The following is a 12,741-nucleotide window of genomic DNA, read 5'->3' as shown; positions in this document are numbered from 1 at the left end:
TCACGTCACTTACTGCTACTGGCTACAGACATGAAAATGAGTTAACAAATAATTATCTGCAATTACTAATGACTGTGAAGGCAAAAATCACAGATTCAAAGAGGGAAAATATTACAAGCACCTAAAGGGATGTCAAAGCTATTGGGAATGTTTGTGTGCAAACCTGCACACTACCAGAAGAAAATCTTGATGCAGGCTTTCACCAGCATGATCTTTAGCACACCTGAAAGAGTGGAAAGGATGACTCCTCCATCTTTTGCCTCATACTGCATTGCCACAAGTTTACATAATTGATGTGAGGTCGCCAAGCTTACCACCCTTTTCCTTGGAGAAGAACTTGGTGTAGTACAATGAAGAAGTCATCATCTGCCTGACCACTCTCAGATGCATCTTTTGTAAGGCAGAGCCACACTCCTCATGAACCCTAAAAATCTCATATAAATCTACTTAAACAACAACATAAGTAAATATTTCTGAAAAAAAAAAAAAAAATATATATAACAACGAGATTCAGGACATGTAATGCATCCTGATTTCTCTTTCCAATGCAGAAGCACCTCTTCTCCACAAATAAGAAGTAACTTGCCCACATGGTGTTACAACATACCCCTGTTTAAAAGAGGGCCATTAAAGCTACAATATCTTTTAAAACCAGGAGTGCTGATTTCAGTAACACTTTAAATAACTCCTGAAACCTAGCATCTAATGGAGCTATTCTCACATTTTTCTTTCCATGCTACACTGAAACAGCCACAACTTATACCTAAATATATTTTCCTCTGAAAAACAATGGTCTTGTTAACTTCTCTTATTATTGGCAAACATATAGGTCAACTTCTTCCATTAATGTTTATTAACAGCACTTTTATACGTTGAACTTTTAATTACTGAAATGCTTAACACATTTCTATAACTGCAGGTTTCACGAGCTGTACACTTCTTCCCCCTGTTCTTGAAGAGGAATAGTCTAAAATACTAGTCTCAAGAGCTTTCAACTCAATAAAGAAGCAATCAAGTTTAGTAAATGCAATGACTGTTGTATCTCATATGTAATCCATATATTCAATAGATTGACGTAGATTAAAATATAGCATTTTTTCATTTGCATCATTAAATGAAGAAATCCCTGTCTGTAATACCCAGTAATTATTACTGATATATTGAAGTTCTACTCACCAAACTAAGTGCTTGGTTTTCCATAAAGAAGTTTGCTCTTACTATAAAAATATTTTCCCTAAATGAATACAGTCTTCCCATTAAGTTTATAACTATTAAACTCAAAATGTTACAAAAGGCACAAAAACAGTCTTCTCATCACAGGAGAAATCTAATAACCAAAGAAAAAAAAAAAAAAACAAACCCAAACCAAGCAACAAAACAAACAAACAAAAAAACCCCCAAAAAACCAAAAAACATAACAACCAACTTAGCTATTCACCTTAGGACAACTCCGTCATCCTAAAAGCCAAATAAATGACAAAATGACCAGCATAGAGTTCTCTTTCATACATCTGGAATAAGATGTCTAGTCATGTATTGTAAGAAGCTGCTGAGAGAGACAGAAGACAAAAAGAAATGGGCACAAAAAAGAGAGCTGTAGTGATATTTTCAGGTTCACACTTATCCAGGTGAATTTTTCTTCCAGATAAAGGAAAAGCAAAAAAATCCTGCAACTTCCAACCATTCAAAGTCCTAAGAGCTAGAACCTGGGCTATTAGCTGTCATAAGTAATGCCTAGATGTCACGGTTTAACACTGGCCCGGCAATTAAACCGAATAACAGACGCTCTCTTTAAAAAGAGAAAAAGTGAATTCAGTTCTGACATGCTAGAAGCTGTTTTCTCTTCAAAAGGGATTACAGATTTGTATAATAATGACTCAAAACAGCCTAGGATCCTCCCAAACACCATACATCTAAATACTAACATGAACAATGTCAGATGAACAGGGAAGACCAGGTTTTTTATAAACTTTATTGCTTTTTTTTTTATAAACTTTATTGCTTTTATTTTATAAACTTTTATTGCTTTATAACTCAATCGTCTTCAGCTGTCCTTTAAATGACTGACAGCCCAGCATTAAGCTTTAGGGATGCTCAAATGATGTTTAGTGTGAAGTTCAGTGTCAAATATGACAGTATTTTAACAACAACACCTGCTGCAACGTCTTTGAATAGTATTATCAGTCCCAGAAAACAGAAGGAGCCAGAAGGACTTGGCAAGACTAACTCCAAAAGTAGATTTCTCTAACTGTTGAGGAAGACTCCCTCTTGTTTTCTGTTTTAGAATGCTTTGTTTATTTCTTTATTCCTCACCCTTTTCTTTTGTTTGTATTTATTTTTAGATTGAGTGGGCATTACTTGGGGAGAAAGTTGGTCGTTGATTGCTCTCTGCTTCTAGACACTTTAACACAAGATAAGGTAAGCTAGCTTATGAAAATGCATCACTATTGTTTTCACATTTTCCAGGGTACATCTGGCAAGTTACTTTTCTTTCAAAAATGCATTACATCAGAATAGTACAAACAGTAGCTAATGTTCTGTAAACCCATACCTCTTTTAATTTATTGTAATATATTCATGCACATGGATTTGCTTACACTTCTACATCTGCTTGAGGCAGTGGTTATGATGGGGTTTTTTTGTTCAGTTGTTCTGAACAACACTCTGAGCACATTTATTTTGCAGCCAAAGACTGGGACTATCTTTGAAAATGCAATCTATATAAACAGACTAAAAATAAGGTAAAAGAGAAGCAGAATGTATCAGTAGGTTTACTCTGAAAACAGATTTCTTATTTACTCACCAAAATGTTATCAGGGAATAATAGTATCATATATTTGGAGAAGGAAAAGAAAACAACAAAAAAAGAACATTTACAGACTTTTCTAGTGGGAATCCTCATAATTGTCTAAGAGTTTGAAACTCTTTAGAGAGTTCCTTCTGTAATCCTTTGATAAAGTACATATTCATTTAAATATATGATACTCCAAATATACAGATTTGATCGCTGGATTGAGTATCAGGTTTCTTAAACTCACATACAAAATTCTAACCAGAAACAACATGAAGGATAATATTCCTGTATTATTCATAAAAAAAAAAAAAAATCCTTTCTTTAAAGACTCTTTCCCACTCTTAAATTTCAAATGCTCATCTTGAATTCAAATAGAGTTCACTTCTGAAATCAGTGCGTTACTAAGTTCACATTTACAAGCAACCTTCAACTTTAGACTTAAAAGTGATGTGCTTAATGAACTAAGCAGCCTTATAAAGAGATGCACTGCAGGATTATCACTCTAAATTTTGTTTACCAAAAATTAAAAGAACATCAACTGACAATTCAAATACACCAGTATTTGATGTTATTCACATCTATTAATAACTTGCTCTCTGGATAAAACACAATAATTACAATTTTCCAGCAATCTGATGTTAAAAACTACACACCTATTTTTTCCCTTGAACTAGATTCTGAGGACCAAAACTCAAGAATTAGTGAAGAAAAGTGGTCTTAAGATGCTTCTGAATCCCTTCAATTCCATATTTTTCAGGTCCAATTCAGCTCAAGTAAGACTCAGAAGTTAATATGGCTGCAGAAAGAAAAGATATTCAAACAAAACAACCTTAAGTGATGAGGTTCAACATCCCCAACACTTGTGCTGAAACAATAGGAAAATATTTTTCAAGTAATTTTTTAATCTAGCCTCTCAGTTCCAGCAAAAAACAATTACACAGCATGGATTCCAGCATCTGACCCTTAAATTTATATTCAAAATCACATTTGCCTTTTTTGGTCATAGCTATAGCATACTGTAGGCCATGTCTTAGAGACAAGTACCAAAATCCAAGTGTTTGCTTCCTCTGTGCTCTGAGCTGATAAAAAGAAAGACTTTTTTCCTGTGATGACAGCACACTTCTGCAGTGACAAATACATTATTGATTCAAAGCATCCCATTATTTACTTATCTGAGAATATAAGCAAAAGGGCAAGATGAGACTTCCTACCAGAAAACCAAATACATCTTGGGAAATTTCCCTTTGGCTGACTCACCACATCCCTACACTCTCCGGAGAGCCTTTCCTGCACCTCCACGTCTTCAGAAAGAGAGTTTTACCAGGCCGCTGTCTTTTCCCCTGTCAAAGCCTGGAAGGCTCTTTGATGATGATAATGCTTTCCATAGTTTGAGCCTTTCATCATTCATTGGGAATAGACTTTTGTCCTTGGGAAGTGGACCATTCTGATCCTGGAGTCTGATCAATAGCATCCTCCTCCTGGAAAACCCATCCTCAACCTGACACTGTTGCAATTCCTTGAGCCTTTTTGGGGAAGAACAGATGAGTAGCACCAGTAGCCAAGAAGTACCTTGCTGCCTTTGAAGTTCTTGTGACAACCATTTTATGATTAAGCAGCACATTGACTGTTCTAGAGAGGGTGAGGTTCTATCTGAATGAGACAGAATTTGACCACAAAGTTACAGATGGTGTTAGTGCATTGGCTCAGCCTAATAAACCTCACCAGTTCACTTCTGAGAGTGAAAAGCAAATGATGGGGCTGACTGTGAGGAATGCAAAATATCTGCCCCTGCAAACTAGGAAGATGACTGCAAACAAAGGCTTTTATTTCTGTAACAACTACTGATTACTTAAAAAAGACAACCTGGTAGAAGCACACTGACACCATGTATGATATGCTTCAGTCTATACGTTCTCATTGTGTACCTTCTGATCACCCCTGAGCAACTGAAAACCCAACTGGAACCCCAAAGCAACTGGAAAACTGAATCCATTTGATTGGGAAGAATTTAAAAAAAAAAAAAATTATGAAAAATACTACCTGGGTACAAAGTTCTGCTTGTTAATACTAAAGCAAGTTTTCAATTAGAAAACAAATCTAAACGTAGTCTTTCCACAAGTAGGAAACTATAAAAATTATCACTATTGACAGTGAGCAAGAAAGAATTAACTCAGCTTGATCTTCAGATTAGACTGTTCATATAAGATTGTTAAAAAGGATGTGGAAGTACACACTTAATTTGGAAACTGATCCTATTTGATAGACACAGGATATAATTATAGAACTTCAGCTGTCATTTTGTAGTACAACCACACACAAAATTGTAATTTTCTTTTTTTTTTAAGACAAACTAATGAGGCTATTTACTGAAACTCTTATAACTTTGCTGTCTGAGAAAAAAATATAAATTTGCAGAAACTACCACCTCTGGTGTGGAGTAATCTATTTCAGTAAATAAATAGTACATTCAGAATGTGGGGTTTTTAATATATGTCTGAGAATTCAAGAGAACAATTTTATACCATGCAAAAATTTCTGAATGATTCTCCGATTCAAAGTAGGGATAAGAAGCAAGAATGTACAAATTTTTCATTCAAAAGCTTAAAGTGAAACAACTCACTTCAGACATTTAATTTCATAATATTTGGAGGGGATGGTAGTTATGGGATTATGTTTGAAGTATTTTCACACTTCACACAATCATATTTTTGCCTTGAAAATCTGGGAAAAAAACCAAACCATCAAATTAAAACAAAACAAAAAAACCCACCAAAAACCAAAACCACAAATAACCAAAAAAATTCTCCAGAAACCCAAACCACAAAATCCTACTTTGAAAATGTTTATGTTGGTTTTCAGAATTAGCAATAACCATAAACACGTTGCTAATAGAGAAGAAAAAAAGTGTTTGGATAACCCAGTGCTTAGCTGTTGTTGGGGGGAAAAGCCACTTGAGAAAACAACGAGTTAAACTATGATTCCAGGAAAAAAAAAAACCAAAACCCAAACCAAAACAACAACAAAAAACCCCACCCCAAAACAACGTAGAGATGTAAGAAGGCGAAGCCATGATAAACAGATCCAAGAGCTCTGCCATAAAAACACAGGCAGGCAAACCCTTAAAGCTGTTATTCCACATATGCAACACAGGTAATGGGAATTTTCCAGAAGGAGATCCCTGGGATCTCAAGCACAGTTAAGGGTCACCTCTACATTATTTTAATACTGTTTGTCTAGCATACATTCTCTGGTTTCATATCTGTGTGTAACATCACACACCAATATGAAAGATCTACCATAAGAATTCTGACCAGCTGAAGTATCTGTCACATAGTTGTCACCTCTGCTTACTTGGAATATGATTTTTTTTTTCATAATGTGATTTGAAATTCCTAATTAAAAATGAATCATTGCATTAGTAAAATTAAAATTTTTATGTGAATGAATTTTTTTGTAAAATTCTGTGCAAAGCAAAGTATATTTTCTAATATTATCTGGAATCCCTTCTTGCACTTTTGCCCAGAATTAGAATTATCCCTCTCCTGGATTAAAGATGCAGTGGTGGATTAGTCTATCACTGATGACTACATAATATATGCTTCCCAGAGGCTTAAAATTGAAAGGAGGCCTGTCAACTACAGACTATGTTAAAACAGCCAAAAAAAGGTCCTTTTAAGACAAACCTGTATTTTAACATTTAAATATCTTCATGCATGAGGTCAAAGTAATTTATGAAATGAAGCCTCAGGTTTGGTGCAATGTATTGCTACTGCTCCCTCCATTTTTTTCAGACTGTATCACCTGCAAAACTAGGAAGACAAGGGACTGATTCCTGCAAGTATTAGCCATCGGTATTACTTCTAGCTTTAGTCACTTGCCCAACTTCAGTAATATCACCTGCAAAATTTAAATAAAAGCAAAATTGCTTTAATGTTTTTCTTGATGTCCAGATGCATATACACATTTTGCAAAGCTACGTTGTTTTATTAAACAAACAAACAAAAAAATGGTCAGTTTACCAATATTTTTAATATATAGACCTAGCATTTTTAAAGGAAAAAATATGATGTATCGAAGCCGAAGGAGATGATCTATTTCTGAAGATTTTAAATTGAGATAAAAGGTGCATTAGTATACATAAATTTCTTTTGAGAAAGCATTAGGCTGATTCTTCATTTTACTCTAACGGTCTAGAAGAGATGGTATATTATTCTATCATCCCAAGAGTTTTCCATAGAATAGTACCTTCTTCCAAAGTTACAGCTAATTTTATTATATGAAAAGATTATGAAGTTAAAAAAAGTGTCTTCCCTTATGAACTTCTGAGAATACTTCACGTACTGATAATCATACAATGCTGACTTCTAGATTAGGCCTGGTTAATATAAAAACCAAAATCAGAAATGCTAAAAAAAAACCCAAAAATACCCCCCAACAAACCAAAACCAACCCCAACAACAAACCCAAAACCCTCAAAACCAAAAAGAATAAAAAAATGAGACATGTCACTATTCATAATAAAATACAATGTCCTGTATTGCTTTGAGTTACTTAAATACCAAATTACATAATTTTTTAAAATTACATCCCAGGAAAAAAGTAAATTAGTAGTTAGAATTAAAGATCTCGGAAAAAACTAAGAAACAGACCCTAGTTTTTAAGAAAAGATTGGCCCAAGTGACTCCATGAAGGTTAATAGAATCAGTGCTTTCAAAAAGTAGCCACATTTGTCCATAAAATCCAGCTAAGCAACACCCTTTCTACCATGTATGACTGTTGGTATCACCGAGAAGATGGGAGTTAGACAATTTTCTAATTTTAATTTAATAAAAGACAAACCTCTTGTCACTAATATTACTTGTCACGTTGAATCTTAAGAAGAATATGGAAATTGTGAAATGTTTGTGTGTACAAGCTCACAGGCAGTGTGCTCCATCCTTTGAAAAAGAAGCCATTGTAAAGGAGAAGGATCATGAGCACAAAACAGGGAAGAAATTCTTTTCTGTCAAATGACAACAAAACTCCTACTAAAGATGCATGCTTCAGGATGAAGTATATAATACCAATAAGACTTACAGAAATAAAGGGATGGAGGGGAAAAAAGGATTTGAGTTCTGTAGTAAAAGGAATTTAAAGGTACATTTAAGTAGTCTTAAGAGAGATTGCTTTATAATGAAGTATCAATTACATACAGCCCTGAACAATAATTAGCTATGTAGCCTCACACTAGTAGAGCCATTCTAACACAGCTCCGTGTTTCTCTGCAATTTATCTCAATGACTGTATAATTTTGACATTTTACAACTTATTGATACAATAATTACAGTTCAGTTGTCTTAATCACACACTAACTGAGCCATCGAGAAAATGCCAGTAGGTACATAATCAAGAGGACATCAAACCCAGTAGATTACACTGGTTTTGGCTAAGGAACAGCTGACAGTGACTCAAATCTGGAGTTTGCTTTTCCTCCACTTGGGATGAATGAATTTTGTTCCAAGTGAATTAGACGCAAGGGAGTTCCAGAGATGCTCTCTCTTATCACCTTTTATTTTCTACCATAGGCGGGAGCCCCCATTAGAGAAGAAACGAAACTCAAGAGATTAACAGCTCCAAAACCACAGGCTTGGAGGGCGGGGGGGAAGAGGAGAAAGAAAGCCAACTTCCCGTGTGGGAGGCATCTCCGAGCGCTGAGGCAGCGCCCTGCCCGGGGAGCAGCCGCCGAGGCGGGAGGCGGCGGCGGGGAGCGGAGCCCCTCCGGGAGCCGCCCGGGGCCGGGCGCTGTCCACGGTGCTGCACGGGGGACGCCGCTGCCAGCGCCGCCGCTGAAGGTCTCTGCCGAGCGAGTGCCCTGCCTGTCACCCTCCCACCAGCACCCTCCCTGCAACAGCTGCTGGTGCTCAGCCTCACTTAAGGGGATTCAGCTCTCAGGTTTAATAGCGGGGTTGAGAAGCAAGCAAGGAAAAACACACACAAAAAAACCCCAAACAAACCCAGAAAATCCCCCAACATCTTGACAAAGCCCTGAAGACTGCTTTTCTTTCGCAGTCTCTTGGTTGCCCAGGGGAGCGCGGCGGGAAGGGAAGCCCCGGACCCTGCCCATCGCACAACTTTCCTGCAGAAATCCTGGCTCCAGCGACAGCCCGGCTAGCCCTGGCCCCAGCCCTCCAGGTACCGCTGCTCAGGGAGTCTGGAGGAGAGGGCACCCAACAGCCTCCTCACCCTTAAATTTGTGGAGAAGCCAAACAGGAGAACGTTAGAAGCTGGGAATTCCCTCGCCTCCCCCTCCTCATTACCGGCTTCTGGTACCAAGGAAACCCCCGGGGGGCGGAGGGGAGGGAAGAGGAGGCTCCCTTGGGATGCACAGTGCCTCCCATGCATTCCCTTCTCCTGACGCCCGCAGACGACTCCCGCTGCCCCAGCCCAGACTCACGTGTGCCGTCAAACCGGGTGGCGATGGTGTCGAGGAAGGTGTTTTGGGGTGCCAGTAATCCTTTCATAACCGGCATTTTTCCAGCTTGGTGCGAGGTTCCCCATCAAAGTTTGCCTACGAGGGTGGTTCGAGAAGAAAGTGCAGAGGGCGCCCGGGGGAAGGCAGGGAGGAGGCGGAGGGAGGGAGAAAGGGAGGGAAGGATGGGAGGGGGAGGAGGATGGGGATGCCGCCGCGCCGCCTCCGGCGCCGGGAGCCCCCCTTTCGTCACCCCCGACACCGCGGAGTTCTCCCGCCCCCGCCGGTGGCTGCCGGGAGGGGCGACCGCGGAGCCCAGCGCACGGGTGCGGAGCCGCCGCCCGGAGGTCCGAACCCCCCCCTCGGCAAGCGGCGTATGTACCCCCTTCTCTCTCGCCAAGGGGGAGGGGGCAACCAGCCGTGAGACGGAGGAAGGAGGGGCTGGAGAGAGAAGGGGAAGAGCGACCTTATCTACCTGTTGTGGAACAGGGCGGGGGCTGCGAAGGGACCAGTTGCTGTCTGGGGGCTCCCAGATTGGGCACGTAGGAAGTTTCTTAGGCTTAAAGCACGATAGATCACACCCACCCTCTGTTGCGAGTAACATGATGGCAGGGTAGAGCTTGGGATATTACTTTGCTAAAAGGAGAAACACTAGTGGCATGGATAGCAAGTGATTCTGTAGATAATTCATTGCAGAACAAGACTAGAAGATGGAGCAGATGTGTGGCCTTATTTGCATGTTGAGGCTATTTTGTTCATTTGTTTAAGGGGTAGAGTCGTTTTTTGTTTGTCATATTGTTTTTTAGAAATTCCTCCCTCAAAAATTCCTGGAAGAAAAAAAATTCTCTTTTGTTGGCAAAAATAAATAAATAAATAGATAAATAGATAGAGACATAGATCTTAGCTCAGAGGGTTTAATGTGTAAATAATAATAACAAAAGACGCTATTAAAAAAAAAAAACAAACACCAAACCAGAACAAAAGCAAAACAAACAAAAAACACACCAACACAAACACCCACACCAAACACAAAGAAGGAAAGACACACAAGCAGCTTCCACATTGGTATGAGTAACTTGCCCAGTTTGGTATCAAGACTCTTTAAATGCTACCTGATAACAATCCATGGTACAATTATTTCACTTCCTGTAGCAACATTGGCAAACCTTCCCCATGTTCTTTCAGGAGAAAAAGACACTGGAGAAAAGCTATGAGGTACACTGCCTAATCTACTAAAGCCACTGCACATTCTGGAAGAGATGCTTTTTGGTTTATTGCTACTTTGCAGTATTGTTGTTTTTATTTCTTGCTGTTAACATTTATTTGTTCTTTTCTCTGGAAAAAAGACTCTGATTTTCACTTTTTAGGACAAGCAGCTTGGAGAGAGCCTCCAGGAGGGACAAATAGGGTCTGTCTGTATGACAGGTAATTAAAAGTAAAACAAAACAAGAAAAAAACAAACCAAACTCATAAAATGCTTTCACATAGGTTTTATAGCACAATATAAAGTCTATCCACAGTAGCCCCACCTTGGCTTTGAAAAACACAGTACTGTTTCACTGAGACCATGAATTTGTCCAGCTCTCCTTGTATTGGAACCTTCTACATAGTAGCGGGTACAGCTGCCAGCTCAGTTTTCAGAAGTGGCATGGGAAAAGGGAGACTGCCTTACAGTCACTATTACTTTTTAAGTCTCCAGGACCTCACAGAACTATCAGTTCCTTAGTTTGCTGATAAGCTTCTAATTCACAATGGGCTTTTATCTTCACTGGGAAACACTTCTGTTGTCCTTAAAATATTCAGTTTTAATAGAATAATAACCACTGCTAACATTCTGTTTTTCAAAATTATTCTCTTGTCTTTCAGTTCAATGTCTTTCAGCCCCAAAATTAAATTTATCCTTAGGGTTTTCCATTTAATGTGACTGGCAGGTATCACACTAGTAGTTAGGTATCATATAGTTAACATGAGCTGCAGCATGATCCTTCAGGGAAAATAAAATAAAATAATCCTATTCCAATACTTTCAAAAGCCAGAAGACTACCATCAGATTTTCACTTCTGTCAAAGTGCTCAGCAACAGAGGTTATTAAGGTAAACCTGAACATTTGAAGGATATTCACATATGTTGTACCCTCTATGCTACAGTCCCATTTCACCTTACACTCTTTTCCATGACCTACTCCAAATTTCATTTAAGTAGGGATACTGTCAAGGAGAAAGGAATATATTCTCAATCCTACTACAGGCAATCAGAAGACAGTAACACAGTGTACACAGTGAAGTATTTCTCAATTTTCACTCACCAGAAGTCATCACAAAAGGGGGAAATAAAAAGCTAAAATTTTCTAGGGGTGTCAAGTTGCTGTGACATCTAATAAGTCCGCCATTCCCTAAGAGCCTAGTACTCTACTTCCTCACACACAATAAAAACTCCAAACTGTAAACATCATGCTGTCTTGAGGGCTTCATGACATAACACCTTCATTAAGTTTAGAGCTTTCTTAATAGTTCAAGGAGACTTCTTTAAAACCATGAGACAGAAAATGTTTAAATACTTAGGGCCTAACTTGAGAAAAAAAAAAACCACAAAAAAACCCCCAAACAAACAAAAAACCACAACCAAACAAACAAAAACACAAGACAATTCCAACAATTATACGAATGCATATTCCCAAAAAGATAATGGGGAGCACATATTACAGTTATTGAAATGTATGCATCAGTGGCCAGGAGAAGGTGATGGCAAGTGCAATATAAGAAAGATCTAAAAACATGAGACACCTGGTGTTGCACAAGAGAGAGGGACAATACCAAGATATTTCTAAGAACGTGCTGAAGACATCACCAAATGTGAGAACTTCAAGAAAGAGGAAGTTTATTGTGTTTTAGAAACACATACAAACATGGTTGTGACAAAAAGCTGTGTACTACAAACAGTTGGTGACTACTAAGCTTTTAAAAAGTTTTGTTCCTGTTCTACATATCACAAGACAACCACCCAAACTTTTCTGAATATAAAACTAGTGAAACATTACAAAAATAATACAAGCAACAGAAAACAACAAACTATACAAGAGAAACTGAAGTGTTGCATCCTATTTGTGCTTGAATTTAGTACCTCCTACAACCTTTGACTCACAAGAGTAATCCTTAATACAGACTGGTGCTTCAGAGAGCAAGCTGTGAAACACTGAAGCATTAAGTCTGGAGTAGTTCAAAAGCAGCCATATTTAGCAGGTTGAACTTCCAATGAGCTGAGGATATGAAGTTTGGGAAAGCAGAGTTTTTAAAAGGAAGGTGAAGGAGCAGCTGAAAAATTTGTAGTCAAGTCCTAGAATAATAATTTCTTAAGATTTTAGCAAAATGCTAACTAGAGACTCTGACTAGTCTGAAAGAGATTAGTTTTGGGGTTTTGGTTGTTTGTCCGTTTTATTTTTTGTTTTCACTCTTTAAGAAAATATAAATAACAAAAGCAGATGATTCTAACTTTGGTTCCA

At 38.3% G+C, this 12,741-nt stretch overlaps 1 protein-coding gene across 1 annotated transcript in view; it reads right to left on the bottom strand.

The window, feature by feature from the left end:
• The window catches only part of KCNH8 (potassium voltage-gated channel subfamily H member 8), a 170,171-nt gene extending 160,868 nt beyond the window's left edge, over nt 1-9,303 (bottom strand). Inside the window, exon 1 of the mRNA XM_030445436.1 lies at nt 9,228-9,303. Coding sequence (XP_030301296.1) covers nt 9,228-9,303 — 76 coding nt within the window. The remainder of the gene's footprint in view (nt 1-9,227) is intronic.
• Between the last annotated feature and the right edge of the window lie 3,438 nt (nt 9,304-12,741).

The sequence above is a fragment of the Calypte anna genome, chromosome 2 (assembly GCF_003957555.1).
Source record: "Calypte anna isolate BGI_N300 chromosome 2, bCalAnn1_v1.p, whole genome shotgun sequence".
In the NCBI taxonomy this organism is placed as follows: domain Eukaryota; kingdom Metazoa; phylum Chordata; class Aves; order Apodiformes; family Trochilidae; genus Calypte; species Calypte anna.
The sequence above is the reverse complement of the archived record's forward strand: the minus strand, read 5'-3'. Positions and strand labels throughout refer to the sequence as shown.